This window comes from Colobus angolensis, unplaced genomic scaffold (assembly GCF_000951035.1).
Source record: "Colobus angolensis palliatus isolate OR3802 unplaced genomic scaffold, Cang.pa_1.0 Scaffold314, whole genome shotgun sequence".
NCBI classification, from domain to species: Eukaryota; Metazoa; Chordata; class Mammalia; order Primates; family Cercopithecidae; genus Colobus; species Colobus angolensis.
The window spans coordinates 658,737-685,373 of record NW_012116422.1 but is presented as its reverse complement, the minus strand read 5'-3'; the positions used below and the strand labels follow the sequence as shown (position 1 = coordinate 685,373).

Sequence of the window (26,637 nt, the reverse complement as noted above, 5' to 3'; positions counted from 1 at the left end):
TCTTTCAGACAGGATCTTACTCTGTTGCCTAGACTGGAGTGCAGTGGCATGATAATGGTTCACTGTAGCCTTGACCTCCCAGGCTCAATTGATCCTCCCACCTCAGCCTCCCAAGTAACCGGGACTACAGGCATGTGTCAGCACACCTGGATAATCTTTGTATTTTTTTATTTTTTTATTTTTTTTTTAGTAGAGATGGGGTTTCACCACATTGCCTAGGCTGATCTCAAACTCCTGCAATCAAGCGACCTGCCCACCTCAGCCTCCCAAAGTGCTGGTATTACAGGCATAAGTCACTGTGCCCAGTCTCATAAATCTTAAAATCAGTGGAGATTCTACCCAATTTATGGCAGATGGTAAACTGTGACCACTTTTTTGTGTGTTTCTCCTAAAAGAACCACAAACTAGGTGGCTTCTTAAAACAACAGAAATCTATTCTCTCATTTCCTGAGGCCAGAAGTCTGAAATCAAGGTGTTGGCAGGGCCATGCTTCCTCCACAGCTGTGAGGGGAGGCACTTTCTTCTATCTTCTGTTAAACTCAGGCATTTCTTGGCTTGTGGCAGCATAACTCCAATATCTACCTCCCATCTTCACATGACTGTCTTCCCCCTTAGTCTTTGTGATCTTAACTTGATTAAGTCTGCAGAGGCCTTATTTCCAAATAAGGTCACCTTCACAAGTACTGGGTGTTAGGACTTTAACATATTTTTTGGGAGGAGAACACAATTCAACCCATAACACTTGCTTTTTTATTTTTCTGTTTAGTCCATCCTAAACTCTTTGCCAATTGCCTGCATTGCCTCTCTATATCTTCAGATTCACCAAATTTACCACAAATTTCAGTTTACTAAGGAAGTCTCTCCTAGAGCATTCTGACCTGTTCTCCCATATGTTGCTATTGCCCTCTGTGCCCCATCCTAGGATTTCCTCGTACCATCATCCTGGGAACTCACTTTGCCAGTCTTCTGTTTTCCCCATCCCATGGCTTTCTCTTTTTGCCTTAGTCTAGAAGCTAATCTTCCATTGGTTTCCTATGAAAGGGTGCATGTTACCCTTTCATAGAAATTGTTTGAGACTTTTTGTGACCGAAAATGTTCTTATTTCATCTTCATATTTGATTGATTATTTAAGTTGGCTGGAATTTTAGGTGGAAATAATTTTCTTTATAATTTTTTCAGCATAACTTTATTATAGTTCTAGCTTCCAGTGTTGCTTTGAGAAGCCATGTTGATCTCTACTCCTTTATTAATGATCAACTATTTCTCTATGGAAGCCAGAAGATCTTCTCCTTGTCCCTTATATTCTGAAATTTTATGATGATGTGCTTCAGTGGTTTCTGCTTTTATCTTTATTGACTTTTTCCTTCTATTTTCTTTCAGCTTATTTTGTACATTGCTTAGTACTGGTTTAGCTTTATCCAACAAGTTTGATAGGTTATAATTTCAGTATTATTTGGGTTTATGTAGTTTTACATTCCATTTTGACTTTTTGTTTGACCCAGGAGTTCCTTAGAAATGTGGATTTTAGAAATTCTGAGCCCATGAAGACTTTTAACATATATTTGTTATTCACTTTCAACTTAATTACATCATGGTCAGAGAAGTGTTGCATACCTGGTATGGATTCTTTGAAATGTGCTTTAGTATGAGTCTTTTTCTATGTAATGTGTTAGAACATGGTAGATTCTTTTAATTTGGAAAAATAAGCACCTTCTTTTGGGGAAATTTTAAAAATTATTTTATTGATAATCTCTACTTCTTTCTTTTTTGAGCATCTATTATATGGAGATTGGGCTTCCTATATTGGCCTTCTCATCTTCCTATCTTCTTCTAAAAACCTTTTGTCGTTTTGTTCTACTCTCTGGAAGATTTCCTCAATTTTATCTTCCAAATCTTATATTAGGCCAGGCACAGTGGCTCATGCCTATAATCCCAGAACTTTGGGAGGCCAAAGGCAGCAAATCACTTAAGCTCAGGAGTTCAAGACCAGCCTGGGCAACATGGTGAAATCCCCTCTCTAAAAAAAATACAAAAATTAGCGGGGCATGATGGTGTGTGCCTGTAGTCCCAGCTACTCAGGAGGCTGGAGTGGGAGGACTTGAGCCCCGGGGGCAGAGATTGCGGTGAACTAAGATTGTGAGATCATGCCACTGCATTCCTGCCTGGGCGACAGAACCAGACCTGTCTCAAAACAAATCTTATATTAAAGCTTTTGTACTATGTAATAATATTTTTAATGTACAGCAGTTCTTTTTTTGTTCTCTGGGTACTTCACTATTTCATGGTTACTATATCTTCTAACCTTAATTAATTAATTAATTAATTTTTTTTTTTGAGACAAGGTCTTGCGCTGTCACCAAGGCTGGAGTGCAGTGGCATGTTCATGGCCTCAAACTTCTGGGCTCAAGTGATCCTCCCACTTTAGCCTCCTGAGTAGCTGGGACCATGGTCGTGCACTACCATGCCTGGCAAATTCTTTTGAAATATATTGATAGATGCCTTACAGCCTAATACATGGTCAATTTTTATTAAATGTTGCATGTGTTTGAAAGTAATGTTTATTCTGTAACTGTTGGTAGGTAAATTCTCCATATGTGAATTAAATAAAACTTGTTAATTCTGTTTTTCAATATTTCTCTATCTTTCCTAATAGCTTATCATTTAAGCCATCAATAACATAGAGGAATGTGTTGAAATTAGCCACTATTATGATGGTAGATTCATTACTTTCTCCCTATAGATCTATAAATTTTTGCTTTATGTATTTTGAAGCTCTTTTATTTATTCCATGCATGTTTATGATCGTTATGTTTTTCTGGTGAACTGAACCAGTTTTCATTCTTTAGCAAGCCTTTCTGTTTCTAATAATGTTTTCTTTTGTCTTGAATTCTGTTTTGTCTGCTATATAGTTATCCTACTTTTCTTTACCTATTTCCTTGGTATATCTTTTTCTATCCTTTTATTTTCAACCTTCTCATAGTCTTATGTTTATGGTACGTCTCTTGTAAATAGCTGGATTTTTCTTCCAGTCTGACAAGCTCTGTCTTTTAACTTTCAAATTTAGTCCACTTATATGTACTGTGATTATTGATATATTCGGACTTGTTTCTGTGATTGTAATTATTATTTCCTTTCATCTAGTTTTTTTGTATGCCTCCCTTTTCTTCTTAATTTTTGATTCATTGAAAACACAATTTTGGCTGGTCATGATGGCTCACACTTGTAATCTCAGCACTTTGGGAGGCTAAAACTGGAGGATTGCTTGAGGCCAGGAGTTTAAAACCAGCCTGTTCAACATAGAGAGACCCTGTCTTTACAAAAGAAAAAATAATTAGCCAGGCATTGTGGCACATGCCTATAGTCCTAGCTACTCAGAAGGCTGAGATGGGAGGATCACTTGAGCCCAGGAGTTTGAGGCTGCAGTAAGCTATGATTGTGTCATTCTAGCCCGGGCAACACAGTGAAACTCTTAAAAATTAAAAAAAAAAAAATTTAACTTTTCCCATTTCACTTCTTTCCCCTACTGGTTTGAAACATACTTTCTATTTTGTTTCTTAGCATTGTATTAGTCCATTCTCACACTGCTATAAGGATAATACGTGAGACCAGGTAATTTATAAAGGAAAGAGGTTTAATTGACTCTCCGTTCTGCATGGCTGGGGAGGCCTTAGTAAACTTACAATCATGGTAGAAGGCGAACGGGAAGCAGGTACCTTCTTCACAAGGTGGCAGGAAAAAGAGAGTGCAGGGGAAGTGCCAGACACTTATCAACCAAATCTCATGAGAACTCACTCACTATCACAAGCACAGCATGGGGGAAACTACCTCCAGGATCCAATCACCTCTTACTAGGTCCCTTCTCCAACATGGGATTATAATTTAGATTATAATTCAAGATGAGATTTGGGTGGGACACAAAGCCTATCAATCATGCCTACTCTTGAAATTTTACATGGTATGCTTAAGTTAGTAATGTCTAAAAATCAAACAATAACTCAACTTTGTTGGCGAAAAATATAAGGAACTTACAATACTTTTAAGTTCAATCATCCACTCCCAACATATATTTTTGTTTTACAGTATTTTGGTTGTCTTTTCTTTAATCCCGAATTATAATAATCAGCATTATTGCTATTATTTAGACAATGTTTGTTTATATTACATATATTTAAATTTACTTACCTTTTATTCTTGCCTCTTAGGACAGTCATCTCAGGTCATTTTTCTTTATTTTGAAATTCACCATTTAGGCCAGGCACAGTGACTCATGCCTGCAATCCCAGTGCTTTGGGAGGCCAAGGGGGAGGACTCCTTGAACCTAGGAGTCCAAGACCAGCCTGAGCAACATAGCGAGACCCCATCTCTAGTAAAAAAAAGAAAACAAGAAAAATTCACCATTTAGATTAGTTTATTTAGTGAAGGTCTTTGGTGGTAGATTATGTTAGGTTTAAAAAAATGCCTTTAATTTGTCTTTATTCTTGAAAGATAGTTTTTCTTAGTACACATTTCTAAGTTGACAGTCATTTTCTCTCTGATCTTTGATGTTGTCATTCCACTGTCTTTTGACTTACATGTGGCAGTTACAGTTGTCCTAATAGTATAATTGTCATTGCCTTGTAAAGTATATGCAGGAAAGGGTTAACTCAGCAGGCTTGCACATTCCCAAGGTCCTTAGGACTGTCCTGTGGCCAGGCTCCTGGGAGATAACCTCTGAGTCCTTGGAGTGTTCTGCTTCTTAGGAATGTCTGTATGCCTGAAGTCTTGGGCCTTGCCAGGTAGTTTATGCAAACAATGTGGTTTATGGTAAATACTTGTTTTTGATGCCTGAGGTTTTGGTCCACTCTGTGTCTGTTTGACCTCTGGGGGCTGAGTAGCTGAGGTCTGTCATGAAGGAACTACATGCCTGTGTGACTGACCCCAAATAGAAACCCTGACCTCAAGGCTCACTGAGCTTCCCTTTTGCACATGGGAGAATTAAGTGCTGACCATGTGACTCCACTGGAGGACAACTGCTCCTTGTCTTGGCCCTATGTCTTTAGTAATTACAATTTCTTTAGTAATTTTCTCTTTATCTATCTACACTGCTTCTTAAGCCTTTCACTGAATTTTTTATTTCAAAAACTTTTTCATTTCAAGAAATTCTGGTTGTTTCTTTTTCAAATCTTCTTTCCATTCCTGGTTATTGTTTGTTTTGTTTTGTTTTGTTTTGAGACAGGATGTCTCTCTCTGTTACCTAGGCTGGAGTGCAGTAGTGGGATTATATCTTACAGTAACCTTCAACACTTGGGCTCAAGTGATTCTCCTCTCTCAGCCTCCTGAGTAGCTATGGCTGCAGGTGTGGACCACCACACCTGGCTAAGTTTTCTAATTTTTTTTTTAGAGTCAGGTCTCACTATGCTGCCTAGGCTGGTCTTGAACTCCTGGCCTCAAGTGATCCTCCCACCTTGTCCTCCCAAAATGCTGGGATTACAAGTGCGAGCCACCACACCTGACCTGAATTTTATTCTTGATAGTTTTTGGTTGCTTGTTCATCCTTGAGAGCCTGGGACCTGATGGAACTTACCACGCTGAAGGGAAAGGCCATGGGCAAGGTCTAATGCTGTGCTGGCTTCAGGTCTGACCCAGCTTAGTCCCATTGGTGGTGGTCACAGGGGTGCTTGCATCATCATACCCTCAGTTCCAGGTGGCTCAGCAAAGAGAGATAGAGACTCCATTTGTTTAGGAGAAAGTAAGGGAAAGGAACAAGAGTCTCTGCCTAGGAATCCAGATAATTTTTCCAGATCTTGTCCAACACTACCAAGGTGGTACTGCTACAAGTCTGCAAAAACCAGTGTTACTTGGGGCCCAAGTCCCTTGAATATCTAAGAAACCTTCCCAAGAAGCAAAGGCATAAACAAATCCAGACTGTAAAGACTACAATAAATACCTAATTCTTGAATGCCCATACATTGATGAACATCTATAAACACCAGCATCATCCAGGAGAACATGACCTCACCAGAGCTAAATAAGACACCAGGGACCAATCCAGGAGAACAGAGATATATCACCTTTCAGACAGAGGATTCAAAATAGTTGTTTCGAGGAAATTCAAAGAAATTCAAGATAACATAGAGAAGGAATTTAGAATTCAGAATTTAGAATTTAGAAATCAGGTAAATTAGACAAAGGCATTCAAATACTTAAAAAGAATCAAGCAGAAATCCTGGAGTTGAAAACTGCAATTTGGCATACTTAAGAATTCATCAGAGTCTCTTAACAGCAGAACTGATCAAGCAGAAGAAAGAATTAGTGAGCTTAAGACTGGCTATTTGAAAAGACAAAGAGGAGACAAAAGAAGAAAGAATAAAAAAATGAAGCACACCTGTGAAATCTAGAAAATAGCCTCAAAATGGCAAACCTAAGAGTTACTGGTCTTAAAGAGGAGGTAGAGAAAGAGATAGGGATAGAAAGTTTATTTAAAGGGATAATAACAGAGAACTTCCCAGTCATAGAGAAAGATATCAATATCCAAGGACAAGAAGTTCGTAGAACACCAAGCAGATTTAATCCGAAGACTACCTCAAGGCATTTAATAATCAAACTCTGAAAGGTCAAGGATATAGTAAAGATCCTAAAAGCAGCAAGGGAAAAAAAAAGAAACAACATAAAATGAAGCTCTAATACATCCAGCAGCAGACTTTACAGTAGAAACCTTACAGGCCAGGAGAGAGTGGCATGACATATTTAAAGTGCTGAAGGAGAACAACTTTTACTCTCGAATAGTATTATCTGTCAAAAAAATCCTTTAAGCATGAAGGAGAAATAGAGATCTCCATAGACAAACAAAAGCTGAGGGATTTCGTCAACACCAGATTTGTCCTACAGAAAATGCTAAAGGGATTTCTTCATTCTGAAAGAAAAGGATGTTAATAAACAATAAGAAATCATTTAAAGGTAGAAAACTCACTGGTAATAGTAAGCACAGAGAAAAACAGAATAGTACAACATTGTTATCACAGTGTATAAACTTCTCTTGACTTAAGGAGAATAAACAGTGAACCAGTAAATCATAACTACAACTTTTCAAGACATAGACAGTACAATAAGACATAAAGAGAAAAAACAAAAAGTTAAAAAGCAAGGGGACAAAGTTAAAGTGTAGAGTTTTAATATTATTTTTGCATGTTTATGAAATCAGTGTTGTCATCAGTTTAAAATAGTTATAATATTTGCAAGCCTCATGGTAACCTCAAATCAAAAAACATACAACAGATACACAAAACATAAAAAGCAAGAAATTGAAGTGTACTGCAAGAGCAAATCATCTTCACTAAAAGGAAGACAGGAAGGAAGGGAAAAAGAGAAGACCGTCAACCAGAAAACAAATAATAAAATGGCGGCAGTAGGTCCCTAACTATGAATAACAACATTGAATGCAAATGGACTAAACTCTCCAATGAAAAGACATAGAGTGGCTGAATGGATTAAAAAAAAAAAAAAAAGAAAATAACACCAAATTATCTGTTGCCTACAAGAAGCACACTTCAGCTATAAAGATACACACAAACTGAAAATAAAGGGATGGAAAAAGATATTTTATCCCAATAGAAACCAAAAAAAAAAAGAAAAAGCAGGTTATTACATACAGATAAAGGGGTCAGTTCAGTAAGAGCATATTGTGAATACATATGCACCTAACACTGGAGCACCCACATATATAAAGCAAATATTAGTAGAGCTAAAGAGAGAGGCTGGGTGTGGTGGCTCATGCCTGTAGTCCCAGCACTTTGGGAGGCCAAAGTGGGAGGATCACTTGAGCCCAGGAGTTTGAGACCAGCCTGGGTAACAAAGTGAGACCCCATGTCTCCAAAAAAAAAAAAAAAAAAAAAAAGCCAGGCATGGTGGCACCAGCTATACATCTATACATGAGGCTGAAGTGGAAGGACTGCTTGATTCCAGGAGGTTGAGGCTGCAGTGAGCTGTGTTTGGATCACTGCATTCTACCCTGGGCAAAAGAGTAAATCTTGTCTCACATATACACACACACACACACACACACACAAAAGGCAGAACTCAATATAACAACAGCTAGAGACTTAAAGAGCCCATTTTCAGCATTGGACAGATCTCCCAGACAGAAAATCAACAAAGAAACATCAGACTTAATCTGCACTGTAGAACAAATGGACCTAATATATATTTATAGAACATTTTATCCAGTGGCTTCAGAATACACATTTTTCTCCTCAGTGCATGAATCATTCTCAAAGGACAGGCCATGTATTGGGTCACAAAATGAGTCTTAAAACACTCAAAAAATTGAAACAGTATCAAGCATCTATCCTGACCACAATGGAATAAAACTTCAAATCAATAATGAGGAGTTTTGGAAATTATATAAACACCTGGCATTTAAACAGTATGCTCCTGAATGACCAGTGGTCAATGACAAATTAAGAAGGAAATTGAAAATATTGTTGAAACAAATAATAATGGAGACACAACATTCCAAGACCTATGGGATACAGCAAAAGCAGTACTAATGGAAATTTAGAGCTGTAAGTACCTACATCAGAAAAGAGGAAAACCTTCAAATAAGCAACTTAATGACACATCTTAAAGAACTAGAAAAAGCAGGAGCAAAGCAAACCCAAAATTAGTAAAATAAAATAAATAATAAAGATCAGCACAGAAATAAATGAATTTGAAGAAACATACAAAAGATCAACAAAACAAAAAGTTGATATTTTGAAAAGATAAACAAAATTGACAAACCATTAGCCAGACTAAGAAAAAAAGAAGACTCAAGTAAATAAAATCAGAGATGAAGCAGGAACATTACAATGAATACTACAGAAATTCAAAGGATCATTAGTGGCCACTATGAGCAACTATATGCCAATAATTTGGAAAATTTAAAAGAAATGGAGAAATTTCGAGACACAGAGAACCTACAAAGATTGAACCATCAATCAAAAACCTGTATAGACCAATAGCAAGTAATGTGATTGAAGCCATAATAGTCTACCAGTAAAGAAAAGCCCAGGACCTCATGGCTTTGCTGCTGAATTCTACCAAACATTTGAAGAAGAACTAATACCAATCCTACTCAAACTGTTCTGAAAAATGGAGGAGGGAATACTTCCAAATTCATTCTATGAGACCAGAATTGCCCTGATACCAAAACTAGAGAAAGACACCTCAAAAAAAGAAAATTATAGGCCAGTGTCTCTGATGAATATTGATGGAAAAATCCTCAACAAAATAGTAGCAAACCAAATTCAGCAATACATTTAAAAGATCATTTATCAGCAAGGCACAGTGGTTCATGTCTGTAATCCCAGCACTTTTGGGAGGCTGAGGCAGGCAGATCACCTGAGGTCAGGAGTTGGAGACCAGCCTGGCCAACATGCTGAAACCCTGTCTCTACTAAGAATACAAAAAAATTAGCTAGGCATGGTGGTGCACACCTGTAATCCCAGCTACTCAGGAGGCTGAGGCAGGGGAGTCACTTGAACCTGGGAGGCAGAGGTTGCAGTGAGCTGAGAACACACCACTGTACTCCAGCCTGGGTGACAGAGTGAGACTCCATCTCAAAAATGAATGAATAAATAAATAAATAAATAAATAAATAAAAACCATTTACCATGACAAAGTAGGTTTTATCCCAGGGATGCAAGGATGGTTAAGCATATGCAAATCAATCAACATGATACTTTGTGTCAACAGAATGAAGGACAAAATCCATATGATCAATTGATGCTGAAAAGTATGTGATAAAGTTTAATACTCCTTCATGACAAAAACACTCAAAAAACTGGGCATAGAAGGAACATATCTCAACACTGTAAGAAGTAAAGAAAGGAAAGAAACAAGAAAGGTAGCTTTCCAGTCAAGGCAGGTTTGTCTTAGAGAAAACAAACCTGAGAGGAGCCTTTTGGCCGAGTTAGGTCAGAGGCACACTGTCTTATAGACTAAGAGTTTTTAAGGATTCAGAGTGGGAGAGTTTATTAGAAGCTTGGATTGCTTCTGTGTCTCTCTGTTGTGCTTTTTTTTTTTTTTTTTTCTTTTTTTGATGGAGTCTAGCTTTTAGCTCTGTCACCCAGGCTGGAAGTGAACCTCCACCTCAGGGGTTCAAGAAATTCTCTTGCCTCAGCCTCCAGAGTAGCTGTGATTACAGGCATGCACCACCATACCTGGCTAATTTTTGTATTTTTGGTAGAGTTGGGGTTTCACCATGTTGGCTAGGCTGGTCTTGAACTCCTGACGTCAACTGATCCTCCCATCTTGGCCTCTCAAAGTGCTGGGATAACAGGCATGAGCCACCATGCCTGGCCTGTTGTGCTTATCTGGGAGGGAGAGTTGTGTGTGTGTTCCCATACATCTTTCTGCAGCTGCAGGCATAACTCCCCACTACCAACGCCCCCAGTCTGCTTTTAGCTTCCCTATCTTAGTGCACCTGCAGGGAAAGGAATGTGCCTATTAAGGCCCACTGTTTTACTGGGGCCCATTGTATGAGGGTGAAGTTTGGCAGTTACCCAAGAGACTTTCCCCCCATCTCCCTCTGTGCGGGAGCTGTCTTATCTGTGTTTTACTGTCTGCTCTTTCTGGCTGCTTATAGGTAGAAGAGAAATGATTTCCTTGAAATGCATGAGGCTAGAAAGGGAGCTGGAACTTAAAGTGGCGGTATTTGTCTGAGATGACGGTGCTTCTGCTCTGTCAAACATCATAAAAGCCATACATAATAGACGCACAGCTAGTATCATACTGAATGAGAAAAAACTGAAAGCCTATTTTTTTTTTAAACCTGGAACAAGACAAGTATGCTCACTTTCACCAGTGATTCAACATAGTATTGGAAGTCCTAGCTAGAGGAGTCAGACAAGAGAAAGAAATAAAGGGCATCTGAATTGGAAAGGAAGAAATTAAGTTATCTTTGTTTGCAGATAATATGATCTTATACTTGAAAAAACCTAAAGATTCCACCAAAAAGTTATTAGAACTGATAAATAAATTCAGGAAAGTTGCAAGATACAAAATCAACATACCAAAATCAGTAGCATTTCTATATGCCAACAGTGAACAATCTGAAAAAGAAATTTAAAAAGTAATCCCTTTTACAATAGCCATAGGTAAAATAAATACCTAGGAATTTACTTAACCAAAAAAGTGAAAGATCTGTACAATGAATAAAACCTGAAGGAAATTGGAGAGGACACCAAAAAAATGGAAATATATTTCATGTTCATAGATTGAAAGAGTCAATATCACAAAATATCCATACTACTCAATGCAATGTACAAATTTAATGGAATTTCTATGAAAATACCAATGACATTCTTCATAGAAACAGGAAAAACAATTCTAAAACTTACATGCAGTCACAAAAGATCCAGAATAGCCAAAGCTATTGATACAGTTGGTCTCTGTGTTCCCACGCAAATCTCACCTTGAATTGTAGTAATCCCCACGTGTCAAAGGTGGGACCAGGTGGAGGTAATTGAATCATGGGGGCAGTTTCCCTCATGCTGTTCTCATGATAGTGAGTTTTCACAAGATCCCATGGTTTTATAAGGGGCTTCCCCTTCACTTGGCACTTATTCTGTCTTCTGCCATCCTGTGAAGAGGTGTGCCTTTCACCATGATTGTAACTTTCCTGAGGCTATCCCAGCCATGTAGAACTGTGAGTCAATTAAACCTCCTTCCTTAATAAATTACCTAATTTGGGGTATTTTTTTCATAGCAGTGTGAGAACGGACTAATAGAGCTATCCTGAGCAAAAAGAACAAAACTGGAAGAATGATATTACTTCAAGTTATACTACAGAGCTATGAAAACAACATGGTACTGGCATAAAAAGAGACACACAGACTAATGGAACCGAATAGGGAACCCAGAGAGAAATCCGTACATCTAAAGCGAGCTTATTTTCCATAATGGTAGCAAGGACATACATTGGGGAAAGACAGTCTTTTCAGTAAATTATACTGGGAAAACTGAATATTCACGTGCAGAAGAATGAAAGTTGATCCTTACCTGTTACCTTATAGAAAAATTAAAGTGGATTAAATACCTTAAGACCTCAAACTATGACACTACTACAAGGAAACATTGAGGAAACACTCTAGGACATTGGGCAAATATTTATTGAATAATACCCCATTAGCACAGGCAACCAAAGCAAAAATAGACAAATAGGATCACATCATGTTGAAATGCTTCTGCACAACAAAGGAAACAATCAACAATGTGAAGAGACAACCCACAGAATGGGAGAAAACATTTGCAAACTACCCATCTGGCAAGGGATTAATAACCAGGAGCTCAAACAATTCTGTAGGGAAAAGGGGCTCAAATATCTCTGTAGGAAAAAAATCTAATAATCTGATTCAAAAATGGGGAAAAGATTTGAAAAGACGTTTCTCAAAAGGAGACATACAAATTACAAAAAGGCATATGAAAAAGTGTTCAACATCACTGATCATCAGAGAAATGCAAATCAAAAGTGCAGTAAGATATTATGTCACCCCAGTTAAAATGGCTTTTATCCAAAACTCAGGCAATAACAGTTGCTAGTGAGGATGTGGAGAAGGGGAACCCTTATAAACTGTTGGTGGGAATGTCAATTAGTACAACCTCTATGGAGAACTGTTTGGAGGTTCCTCAAAAAAACTAAAAATAGGCTAGGCACGGTGACTCATGCCTGTAATCCCAGTATTTTGGGAGGTCAAGGTGGGCGGATCATGAGGTCAGGAGTTCGAGACCAGCCTGGCCAACATAGTGAAACCTGGTCTGTACTGAAACTACAAAAATTAGCCAGGCATGGTGGTGCGCATCTCTAATTCCAGCTGCTTGGTAGGCTGAGGCAGGAGAATTGCTTGAACCTGGTAGGTAGAGTTTGCAGTGAACCAAGATCACGCCACTGCACTCCAGCCTGGGCAACAGAGTGAAACACTATCTCGGGAAAACAAACAAACAAACAAAAAATAGAGCTACCAATCCAGCAATTCCACTGCTGGGTATATACCCAAAAGAAAGGAAACCAGTATATTGGAGAGATATCTGCACTCCCATGTTTGTTGCAGCACTGTTCACGATAGCCAAGATTTGAAAGCAACCTAAGTGTCCATCAGCAGATGAATGGATAAACAAAATGTGATACTTATACACAATGGAGTACTATTCAGCCATGAAAAGGAATGAGATCCTGTCATTTGCAACAACATAGATGGAACTGGGGGTCATTATGTTAAGGGAAATAAGCCATGCACAGAAAGACAAACATCACTTGTTCTCACTTATTTGTGGGATCTAAAAATCAAAACAATTGAACTCATGGAGATAGAGAATAGAAGGATGGTTACCAGACACTGGGAAGGATAGCTGGGTGCTGGGGGTGGGGATTGGTGGGGGTAGGTGGGGATGGTTAATGGGTACAAAACAATAGAAAGAATGAATAAGACCTAGTATTTGCTGGCCCTATAGGAAACTGCCTTAGGTACACAGGAAATTCAGTTATGAATTATATTCTGAGTTCTTGCACAAAGTGGAAATGGTAAAATTATAAAAGTCTGGTATTTAAAATTGTACATTTAAAAATAACGAATTGGATTGTTTATAATGCAAAGGATAAATGCTTGAGGGGATGGATACCCGATTTTCCATAGATGTGATTATTATGCATTGCATGTCTGTACCAAAACATATCATGTACTGCATAAATATATACCTACTATGTACTTACAAAACTTAAAAAATATATTTTTTAATTTACATAAGAAGTTTCTGGTTGGGCACGGTGGCTCACTCCTGTAATCCCAGCACTTTGGGAGGCTGAGGCGGGCAGATCGCCTGAGGTCAGAAATTAGAGACCAGCCTGGCCAACATGGTGAAATGCCATCTCTACTAAAAACAAAAAAACTAGCCGGATGTAGTGGTGCATGCCTGTAGTTTCAGCTACTTGGAGTCTGAGGTACGAAAATCACTTAACTTGGGAGGCAGAGGTTGCTTTAAGCCGAGATCACACCACTGCACTCCAGCCAGGGCAAAAGAAAGAGACCCTGTCTCAAAAAAAAAAAGAAAATTACATAAGTTTCTATATAGACTTTATTTAAAATAACAGAAGCCCTGGATAAATACATCTCTGCTTCTGAATTCTAAAAAACAAGATATGTCACTTCTGAAAGATATGGCATTTCTTTCCTTTCTTTCCCCATTCCCACTCCCTCTCCCTCCCTCTCCCCGTCTGCCTCCGCTTCAGCCTCTGCCTCTGCCTCTGCCTCAAGGAATCCTCCTACATTGGTCTCCCAAAGTATTGGAATTACAGGCATGAGCCACCGTGCCCAGCCGGTATTTTTTTATTCCAGAGACTATCTGCCTGATGGGAAATTGTCAGAATTACCTGAGGTAAAAAATTAAGGAATTTAGTGTTTAACTCAGTTAAATTTAAATTTGTGTTTTAACTCAATAAATCATGCAAACTTTCTCTCCTACTTCAGCATGCTTGAATCTCAACTCTACCATTACTTGCTCCCTATCCTTAAGTAAGTCAATCTCTCCGAAACTGTTTTCTCATTTATAAAATGGAGATAATATAATCTGCCTTGCTTGGTTTTGTGAATATTAAATGAACATATGTTTTAAAACCAATTACTGTTAGGAGTGGAGTAAGCATTTAATACATGCTTGCTATTATTAATATCTAAGAAATACATCTGTATATCTATTAAGACTAGTTGCATTTGAAATAAAGCAACATACAAGTGTAATATTTGGAGGAATTATGTAATATCTGCTTTTTTTCTTTTCCAGTTTCCTGCAAATGCATCAGAAATATGTTGTATTATTAGAGCATCACCAGGAGGAGCTAGACAAGTGAAAAATAAAGGTGTTATTGTAAAGAAGAAGAAATATTCTCTTCCTAAGGATATCCCTCAAGGTACTGTAGTATGAATGCAGAGCATACTTTTTGGATGATAGAAAACTTTTTTTTCATTAAAAATGCCTTATGTACACAGGAAATTCAGATATAAATTGTATTCTAAGAGTTCTTGCACAAAGTGGAAATGGTAAAATTATAAAAGCCTGGTCAGGGGTGGACTCAGTGGCTCATGCCTATAATCCCAGCACTTTGGATAGCTGAGGCAGGAGGATCAGTTGAGCCTAGGAGTTCAAGGTTATGGTGAGCTATCATCAGGTCACTGTACTACCTGTACCACTGTACCACTAAAAGAGGAATTCAGTCTTTTAGTTTAGAAGCCTGAGTGACAGAGGGAGACACTGTCTGTCTCTTCATTAAAAAAAAAAAAAAAAGTCTGGTCAGATTTCAGAACCAGAACCAGAGTAAAATAATTTTTTTAAAGACAGATACTTTATCTTTTGAAAAATTAGCATATGACACTGATGTAAAATCTATTTATCCAGGATACTTCCTCTTATAATTATGTGAAATTTAGTATTGTTTTGGTTTCAATTTTAGCAGCATTCTTTTTAGAGATGTGGAGATGTTTTTGCATTCACCTCATATTGGTTGATTACTTCCTCTGTGAAAGGCACTGTGCTAAGAACCTTATATTTCATTTATTTCTCATTATGACTTTATAATAGATGAGATGTGTACTGTTATTCCCATTTTACGTATTAAGGCTCTGAGATTTAAAGTAGTATGGAATTTGTCCAAGATCATACTTTTTCCAAGTGGTAGAGAGGAATTCAGTCTTTTAAGCTTTCTAAACTCCAAATGCAGTGTTTGTTTTGTTTTCTTTTTCTTTTTTAGTTTAGAAGGCTTAACATCTCCCCTCACGATGCTTCAGCCAGAACGTCTAATTACTCAGTGGCACTTTGGAATTTTTATGAATAAACAGCCAATGAAGCAATTGAAATTTAGTTAGATATATACAGCTTCAATTCAACCAAGATGTCCACTCTTAATTCTTGTACTTATTTCCTCCACAGTACCTGCCCTGAGCATTCTCTAAGTCTATAGAGATCTCTCTTTTTTACAAGTTCCTTGAATACTCAATTCAGTGCTACTCATTTGATACTTAATAATTGTATTTGTCAGGGTTCTCCAGAAAAACAGAACCTAAAGGAGATAGAGATATATGAGAGGGGATTTTTTTTTTTTTTTTGACAGTGTCCTGCTGTGTCACCCAGGCTGGAGTGCAGTGGCGCGATCTCAGCTCACTGCAAGCTCCACCTCCCGGGTTCACACCATTCTCCAGCCTTAGCCTCCCGAGTAGCTGGGACTACAGGCACCCACCACCATGCCCTGCTAATTTTTTTTTTTTTTTTGTATTTTCAGTAGATATGAGGTTTCACTATGTTAGCCAGGATGGTCTCAATCTTGTGACCCCGTGATCCACCCGCCTCAGCCTCCCAAAGTGCTGGGATTACAGGTGTGAACCACCGCGCCCAGCCAGTGAGGGGGATTTTTAATGAAAATTGGCTAATATGGTTATGGAGGCTGAAAAGTTCCATGACATGCCATGTGCCAGCTGGAGACCCAGAGAAGCCAGTGGCATCACTAAGTCCAAGTCCAAGGGACTTAGAACTTGGGGAGTTGCAATGCAACTCCCAGAATCCATAGGCCAGGGAACCTGGAGTTCTAAGGTCCAAGGGCAAGAGAAAATGGATGTCCTCGCTCCAGAAGAGACAGTAAATCTGCCTTTCCTCTGCCTTTTCTATTCTGGTCCTCAACCAGTTGAATGGTACCTGACCACTTTGGGTGAGGGCAGATCTTCTTTATTCAGTCCACTGATTCAAATGCCAGTCTCTTCTGGAAACATCCTCACAGAAACAGATCTACTCAGAAATAATGCCTTACCAGCTTTCTGAGTATCCCTTATTCCAGCCAAACTGATATCTAAAATTGACCATCACAATACTATATTGCTACCCGACCTAATTTATGGTGCTGACTTTTCATATTTCATATTCCTTAGGTTATGAAGTTTTCAAGGAGAAAGCACATAATTGACTTCTTTCTATCTCTATCTCTGATAACATCAGCATAGTGGTAGGGAATAGCAAGATCCTGTATTTGTCAGGATTCTACCAAAGAAAAAGAGCCAATTATATATATATATATGGAAAATATTAAAGAGAGGTTGAAAGTTATAGAGGATAGAATAAGGTCTAATGTATGCTAATTACCATTCCAGAGAGAATAAAACAAGGAATTGACTTCTACAATTATGGAGCTGTATAAGTATAGCTGGGCAAGTTTGAAAACTGTATGGCAGGCTGGAAACTCTTGGGCAGGAGCCGATGATGCAGTCTACAGATAGATTTCTTCTTGTTCAGATAAACTTCAGTTTTGCTCTTAAGGCCTTTCAACTGATTGAATGAGGCCCACCTATATTATCAGGGATAATCTCCTTAAAGGTTATATAAAGTCTATTATAGATACTAGCCACTTCTACAAAATACCTTCACAGCAACACTTAGATTAGTATTTAACTGAATAATTGTGTAATACATCCTAGGCAAGTTGTCATATACAACTAACCATCACAGCGCATTCCTTATCAACTACGCATCCATTTGCATCTCCTTAAACCATATTTAGTCTCTAAATAAAGACAATAATAAAGTCATACTTTTGCCTAACATGCTACAACTGTCCTGCATAAAACTGAAAATGTGCTAATCCTTTCCCCATTAGAGGATACAAAGTTTCAGGCAATGTTCACCCTTCTTCTTGCTATCCTGTAACTTAAAAACTGTGATATAAAGTTAACTGTTATTAATACATTGCACATTATATGATAAAGAAATAAGAGAGAGAAGAAAACAAAGATACTTGCCTAACTAATCAGGTGATCATAACAGGTATTTATAACCACCTTCTTCCATTACCCATGCCATATTCCTTCTGCCTTTAGCAAGCACTTCAGATGGTCATGGTTCTTTACCTGGTGGGTGACACAAACTTTATTTCTGATGGGTCTGGGCCATTGGTAGTCCTGCCTGGATTGGGTTGTTGTAGTTTTCCATTAACCTTAATCATAGGGTATGATAAAATTAACAGATACCCTAAGAGATCCCCTGTATTCCAGACATATTCTTCCTTACCACCTTATGGAGTAGTAGTTCAGATTCCCCTTGGTAGTCCAGATCAGTCGCTCCAGTCAACACCATAAGTCCCTTCTTAGCGTGTTGACTCCACAGTGACTGGGGGCAGTCTTAACTTCCAGTTTAATGGAATTAGTCTCCTGGTAGAGGAATTTCTCCCTTTGGAACTAAGACCTCTAAGCCAGTGAAGCATAAAATTATGAGAACAGGAAGAATAAATTTTGCTAGTGGATCACCAGGGTTAATAATGCATGGTGCCACTTTTGTTTCTACCACTTGATTCCTGACTATGGAGGGAAAAAAGTACCATTTATTGGATGCTGATTCAGAGCATATATATATAGCCCTCTGGAGATCTCTGCCCTACCTGCAAGTTGTTGCCACCTAGCTGGTGCTATAACTGAATCTTCAAAGGGCCATCCCATCATCCTATTAGGCCAGCTGCTTTAGCATGATAGGGAACATAGGCCAGTGAATTCCAGGAGCAGTGACTCATACTGCAATTATTTTGCTGTGATGTGAGTTCCTTGATCAGAAGCAATGTTGTATGGAATATCATGACAATGGGTAAAGCATTCTGTGAGACCATGGATGGCAATTTTGGCAGAATTTTGTATGGGGAAGGCAAATCTGTATTGAATGTCTGTTCTAGTAAGAACAAAATGCTACCCCTTCCATGATGGAAGTAGTTCAATGTACTCAACTACAAAGCTGACTGAGCACCCAGAGGAATAGTGCCATACTTGGAGTCAGTGTTGTTGTCTGCTGCTGACTGGGCACTCAGCAGTGGCATCCAGATTGGCCTTGGATAGTGGAAATCCATATTGCTGAGCCTATGTATGACCTTCATTCTTGCCACCATGGCCACTTTGTTCCTGAGCCATGAGCAAAGAGGATACCAATTAGCCTCTTTCTCCAGCCCTGTTCTGACAGAGGTGGCTGGAATAGAGACTGACTGGTTTCCACAGACTTGATTATCCTATATTCCCTTCATTATTAAAATCCTCCTCTGCTAAGACCACCTTTGGTGAGAATTTTATGGGATACATCCTTCTTTTCTTTTCTTTTTTTTTTTCCCATTGAGAGAGGTCTGTCCTGGCCGGGTGTGATAGCTCATGCCTGTAATCCCACCACTTTCGGAGGTTGAAGCAAGTGGATCACTTGAGCCCAAGAGTTTGAGACCAGCCTGGGCAATATTGTGAAACCATCTCTTCAAAAATATACAAAAATTAGCCAGGTGTGGTGGTGCACTCCTGTAGTTCCAGCTACGTGGGAGGCTGAGGTGGGAGGATCACCTGAGCCCGAGGAGGTGGAGGCTGCAGTAAGCTGTAATCGCACCACTGCACTTCAGCCTGAGCAATAGAGTGAGATCCTGTCTCAAAAAAAAAGGTCCGTCCAATGCCTTCTCTCAAATTTTTCAGTCCACTTATGATGGATTACTGAGTATCAACTTCATTGGATTAAAGGATGCAAAGTATTGTTCCTGGGTGTGTCTGTGAGGGTATTGCCAAAGGAGATTAACATTTGAGTCAGTGGACTGGGAGAGGCAGACTCACCCTCAGTTTGGTGGGCACCATCTATTTACTCAGCTGCCAGCATGCCTGAATAAAAAGCAGGCAGAAGAATGTGAAAAGATTAGACTGGCTTAGCCTCCCAGCCTACATCTTTCTCTCATGCTGGATGCTTCCTGCCCTGTAACATTGAACTCCAAGTTCTTCAGCTTTGGGACTTGGACTGGCTTCCTTGCTCCTCAGCTTGCCGATAGCCTATTGTGGGACTCCGTGATCATGTGAGTTAATACTCCTTAATAAACTCCCCTTTATATATATATATATATATATATCCTATTTTATATATATATCCTATATATATATATATATCCTATTAGTTCTGTCCTTCAGAGAACCCTGACTAATACAATGTTCTTTCCAAGTCCCTGACCATACAGCCAAATCATTGGCTACCACTCTAGAATATAGTTAAACATCAGCCAGGTGTGGTGGCTCAAGCCTGTAATCCCAGCACTTTGGGAGGCTGAGATGGGCGGATCACGAGGTCAGGAGATCGGGACCATCCTGGCTAACACGGTGAAACCCTGTCTCTACTAAAACTACAAAAAAATTAGCCAGGCATGGTGGCGGGTGCCTGTAGTCCTAGCTACTCAGGAGGCTGAGGCAGGAGAATGACGTGAACCTGGGAGACGGAGCTTGCAGTGAGCTGAGATCGGGCCACTGCACTCCAGCCTGGGTGACAGAGCAAGACTCCATCAGAAAGATTCACCAGAGACCTGCCAAAGGCTCCAAACAGCGTCTCTATCTGCCACTAACACTTCAAGCACCATTGGTCTGCTGGATCATTTGGCACAATTGTCAGAGCAGCTCCACAGCAACCTCGACCTGTTGCGATCATTCTTTTGTTCTGGGCCTCCCTTCAAATCTAGCAGCTTTTTAGGTCACTTAGTGAGTGGGCTGAAGTGGCACATCTAAATGAGAAAATATGTTAACTCCAAAATCCAAAAAAGCTGACTAGGCATTGTGTCTCCCTTTTGGTTATAGGAGGTGCCAGATGCAATACCTCATTCTTCACCTTAATAGGGATGTCCCTTATACTACTTGACCTCTGGAAATTACAAAGGTGGAAAGCCTTTGGAGACCCACCAATTTCAGTTGTAGGAATATACCCAACTGTAATGTATATATGTGTCACCAAAAAATATTTACTAGAATATTAATAGCATCAGTGTTCATGATAGCCTCAAGCTGGATACTATCCAAATGCCCATTAAGCAAAATGGATAAACTATGGTATATTCATTCATTAGAGTGCTATATAGCAGTGAAAATCAACAATATAAAGTTATATGCAACTGTTACATATTACATGTTATATACACAATTACACACATAATGATGCATTTAACAAAGGGTGCCAGACCCAGTAGAGTATATTTAATGTTATTCACATACAGTATAAAACCTGGCAAAACTAAATTATAATGGAAATCACGATAGTGGATGCCCTTGTTGGAGTGGGGGCATTACTTGGAAGAGATTACAAGGGGGAATTCTAGGGTGCCGGTAATGTTGTGTTTCATTATCTCAGTGCTGTTTACACAGGTATGTTGTGTTTGTGAAAACCTATCAAGCTGTACATATGTGTACATTTCTGTGTATTTGTTATACTTTAAGAAGAAGTTGGCTGGGCCAGGCGTGGTGGCTCATGCCTGTAATCCTAGCACTTTGGGAGGCCGAGGTGGGTAGATCACGAGGAGGTCAGGAGATCGAGACCATCCTGGCTAACACAGTGAAACAACCTCTCTACTAAAACTACAAAAAATTAGCCAGACGTGGTGGCGGGCACCTGTAGTCCCAGCTACTCGGGAGGCTGAGGCAGGAGAATGGCATGAACCCGGGAGGCAGAGCTTGCAGTGAGCCTAGATCACACCACTGCACTCCAGCCTGGGCAACAAGGCGAGACTCTGTCTCAAAAAAAAGAAGTTGGCCAGGCGTGGTGGCTCATGCCTGTAATCCCAGCACGTTGGGAGACTGAGGTGGGCGGATCACCTGAGGTCAGGAGTTCGAGAACAGCCTAGCCAACATGGTGAAACCCTGTCTGTACTGAAAATACAAAAATTAGCTGGGCGTTGTGGCGGGTGCTGGGAGGCAGAGGTCGCAGTGAGCCGAGATCACAGCACTGCATACCAGCCTGGGTGACAGAGTGAGACTCCGTCTCAAAAATAAAAAAAAAGAAAGAAAAAGCTTACAAATAACACTAAAAACACTTTTAATTTGATCTTTTTGGCCTGTCATATTAGTTTCTGACATTAGATATTGTCAAAATTCTGGACTTAAGTATGCAACAAATCAGAACCAAAGTATGTCTGGGAGGTTCTTTTGAGTGTTCAGACTGAAGTTTTTCAGTTTAATTTACAGAGATAACTGCTCTCACTTCCCCTCCCCATTAATGTTGAAGTAATGAACTAATGGTGCCATCTCCTGGCTTCTTTCTAGGCTCTCATCATAACAGCTGCTTCCTGTTTCCCTTTCAACCTCTGGCCACTTGTCTCTCTCCTTTAGTAAAAATAGCAAAGCGCCAAGCTAACTAGTGATCATGTTATTTTAAACATGCAGCAGCCTATTTTTAGTCCTGGCATTTAAAGTTTTAGCTATTTTGGCAGTAATCTAATCAGGACTACAGGGTGAAATTCCTTTGAATTTCAGTCTAGGACTGTGATCAGTATGCTTTTTGTTCATTAATAACTGGCACTATGCTGATTAAAGAAAAAACAATGGTGAAAGTGAACCAAAGAGTTGTGATAGAGGAGGTGGTGTGGGTAAGTCGTTGGAATAGTGACAGCCAGATAAAGGAGGCTGTAGAAAACATCTAGTCTAAGGTTTCTCAAAGCGTGGTCCTTCTGACCACCTCCACCAGAATAACTACAGACCTGGTAAACTACAGTCTCTAGAGATGGCACAGGAACCTGCGTTTTGAAAGTGATTCCAGTAAGCACAAACATTTGAGAACCATTTCATTAGTTTATTTTGCTCATTTTACATATAACAAAAATGACGTGGCCAGGTTAAGTGACTTGCCCAAGTTCATAGAGCTTATTACTTGTAGAATCAGAACTAGAACAAGACATTGTAGGAACCCGAGAGGACACTTTTAACTTTGAGGTGTTAGAGAAGTCTAATAATACCTTTTGGTTAATCAGACAAAACCTGTAGCTATCCTTATAGTAAATTAAAAAAATTTTTTTATTTTATTTTGAGCTCTAGAAGAGACAATAAATTATGTGTTATGAATTAATCTCTCAGGCTAGTACTGTAGAATCACAGCCTTTAACTGGATGCATATGTTATCTTTAGTGAGAAGTTTGATTTTCTAGATAATAATAGCAGGCAGAAGATTCACACAGATATATGACAAATGAAGTGGAAACATAATAATTCAAGTATCTGAAAGATGGTAGTAGAAATCACTTAAGAATAGGACATCCCTAAGTTCAAATTCTAACTATTACATAAGCAAATTCCTTAAACTTTCTGAATTTTAGCCTCCTGTCTTGGTAAAATAGTAGTTCTTACCTCAAAGAATTGTTACCTCCTATCTTGGTAAAATAGTAGTTCTTACCTCAAAGAATTGTTACCTCCTATCTTGGTAAAATAGTCGTTCTTACCTCAAAGAATTGTTGTGAGGACTAAGATAATCTTTGTAAAGAGTGTGACATATAATAGTCACTCATTATACAATAATTTTTTTCTATAGGTTAGGTTAATTTCTCAAGTTTAGCCTTCTTCATCTCCCTTTTGAAAACTGTTCTTTGGTTGTATTTGTTTTTTTGTTTTGTTTTGTTTTGTTTTTCTGTTTGTTTTTTGAGACGGAGTCTCATTCTGTTGCCAGGCTGGAGTGCAGTGGCAGCTCACTGCAACCTCCGACTCCCTGGTTCAAGCGATTCTCCTGCCTCAGCCTCCCGAGTAGCTGGGATTACAGGCACGTACCATCACATCCAGCTAATTTTTGTATTTGTAGTAGAGACAGGGTTTCACCGTGTTGGCCAGGAATGTCTTAATCTCCTGATGTCATGATCTACCTGCCTCGGCCTCCCAAAGTGCTGGGATTACAGGCATGAGCCACTGCACCCAGCCTGTTCTTTGGTTTTTATCAAATTGCAGAAAGCCTAAAATATGCTGACTGGTTAGTGTCATTGTTGGTAAATTTGGTTATGCCACCTCATGTAAAGCACATGTCAGGTAAGTGTGTATAGTCTTTGACACAGAACCATTGTTCTAGTGAAAATACAGAGATGAAGTATGCCAGCCAGTGCCTTGGGGATAAAGAAATCAAACTAGTTCAACATCCTGGAGGCCTTTTAAGTCTCTTGTTTTAGTGTCATGTGGTTATAGAATGAAAAGATGAAGTTCTGCAGTTATTTTGTTCACTCATTCGCAAACATTTGTTGAGTCTGGATGTCATATGCTAGAAATAATTGCTGGTGATACTGATATAAAGACATAGTTGTCTTTATAAAGTTTATAGTCTCATAGAGGAAGTCAGATATGTAAAACAAGCCCAATGGAGGCATATATGTGTTTTTGTTTGTTTGAGACAGAGTCTTGCTCTCTCACCCATGCTGGAGTGCAGTGGTGTGATCGCAGCTCACTGCAGCCTCGACCCTCCAGGCTCCAGTGATTCTGCCAAGTAGCTGGGACTACAGGCAGTTGCTACCATGCCTTCCTAATTTTTATGTATTTTGTAGAGACCGGGTTTCACCATGATGCCCAGGCTGATCTCGTACTCCTGGGCTCAAGCAATCTGCTCACCTTGGCCTCCCAGAGTGCTGGGATTCCAAGTATGAGCCACCACACCTGGCCCAAATTTACTTTTTATTTGCTCATTCTCACAGGAAGTATAGGGGTGATTTGAGAAGAAATGACCCTAAAAACAAAAAGGCCAGGTGGGAGTTTTGCAAAAGTTCCAGTGAGCAAAGTTGAAAAAATAAGTATCTGAGCTAGTGTATCTCAAAATGTGGTGCTCAGACCACCAGAGGAACTTATAAATAATGCAGATTCCCAGGTCATCGCCTCAGGCATCTGATTTAGGATTTCTGTAGGATTTAGGAGAACCAGTCTAAACTAGAAATTTTTTATTGGTATAATTGACAAGACTTAGTGACTAACATAGGTAGTAGTGCAGGGTAGTAAGAAAGAATAGTAGTTAGAGATGACTTTTGGGTCTGTAGTATTGTGAAGTGTCTGAAATGATGCACTGTAGGTGATGGCAAGGGAAAACATAGGTCATGGCCTTGGATGTGTATTTGAAGACTGAGAAGTTGAAGGGTAGGTGAGACAAGATAGTTGGGTGGGCTGATTACCCACTTGGGAAGTTACTCAGAAGTTCATGTGGAGAGGATGACTGTGAACCATTTCCAAAGTCTTCAATGAGTGAGCAGTGTCTGAGGTCAGTAAACAGGGAGTAGTAAAGAGTAGTATAGTATAGCCAGCACTTCCCAAACTTCAATGTACTTGTGAATTGCTTGAGGATCTCGTTCAAATGGAGACTTTGATTCAGTACATTTAGAATGGGACTGCTGATTCTACGTTTCTCACAACCTTTTTGATGATGCTGACGTAACTGGTCCATGGACCCCACTTTGAATGGCAAAGATACAGGTGTCTGGTTCTCAACTTAGCTGCACATCATACCTTCCTGGTTGTCTGATATTTGGGTCCCTGATCTAATTGGTATGGAAGATGGCCTAGATATCAGGATTTTAAATTCCTAGATAGTTTTAGATGCAACAGAATTTCAGAGCCATTGATATAGGCTGATTTGGCCAGAGATGAGGTATATCATAGTATGAAAGTGGCAATGTTAACTAGGTAAAGCTGGTTCCACTCTGGATCTCTTGGCACAAGATGTGGGGGCAAAGGCACCAGAAGCAGTCCTGTCTTCGGGATGGAACCTGGGTTCAACTGAAATAAAGGGTAGGAAAATGCAAAGGAAGGATAGGCAAGAGAATATGAGAGGCTTTTTCCTCGGTGGTGGCTGAGGACAGGGATGAAAAGAACAACTGGATCAAGTGCTCCAGGTTACAAAGCTGGGGTTGAAGGCCCTGTGATGGCCACTGACAGCAATTTTTGCTGGGCTTTCAACCAGAATGTTGTTGAGCAGATTTCCTTGCTTCTCCAAAGAGAACATGTCCTCAGCATGCCCTAGAAGGGATGAGGGATGTGCCAAATTTTGCTTTTTTTTTTTTTTTTTTTTTCAGTGGCCTCTGGATTTGTTTCCTAAGGCTTGATGGGCTGAAACTAGAGTGACCTGGGCATCAAGTGCTCTCTCCCTTGCAGACTGGTTATTAATAAGTATTGGACACCTGCTTGTGTACAAAGTAATCTATTGTTATATTTTTTTCTCCAGATATCATAATAAAAATGGCATGAAAAAACAGCTGTGGCTGAATTTTCACTACTTTGAAGACAGGAATGTGAAGTCAAAGTCTATAAAGCAGAATGTCTGCCTGAAATTATATGAAATTAAAAATAAAAAATTCTCCAGTTATTTGTGATATATCTCTGTGTTGAAATTCTACTGAGGTTCTTGTCATTTACTTTTAATCAGTTAAGAAAAAATAATTATTCCATATGCTTCTTAAATATATGTATTTATATTACAAGGTAAAGAACCAAATCATTGGTATTAGAAGACTGTACACTAAAATAGATGGTTTTAGCTATTCATAAAGAACCTTCATCCCTGAGAGGTCTGAGAAGGAAAAAAAAAAAAAAGACAATGCCAGGGTACAATGTAACTTCCTTTGATTGTTTTTTTTCTTCAAAGTTTATCGCTAGTACGATTAAAAGTAGTAAATCTTTCTCTCAAGCAATGTAGAGAAAAACAAAAACAAAAAACAAAACAAAAAAGTAGTGAAGTTATTGAAGTACTAAAAATGAAAATGCTTATATTACGAGCTATTTTTAACAGAACTTAATTGAAACCACATGAGTGAGAGACCTAATTTCAGGTCTGACTGAAAGAAACTCTATACTCAAGGTTTGCTGAAGTAGGGAATGTATAATA

At 39.1% G+C, this 26,637-nt stretch overlaps 1 protein-coding gene across 1 annotated transcript in view; it reads left to right on the top strand.

Annotated features, from left to right (window-relative positions):
• MEIKIN (meiotic kinetochore factor) overlaps positions 1-26,247 on the top strand; it is a 140,433-nt gene extending 114,186 nt beyond the window's left edge. Inside the window, exons 12-13 of the mRNA XM_011951046.1 lie at positions 14,794-14,920; positions 25,978-26,247. Coding sequence (XP_011806436.1) covers positions 14,794-14,920; positions 25,978-26,000 — 150 coding nt within the window. The 3' untranslated portion in view covers positions 26,001-26,247. The remainder of the gene's footprint in view (positions 1-14,793; positions 14,921-25,977) is intronic.
• The last annotated feature ends 390 nt before the right edge of the window (positions 26,248-26,637 follow it).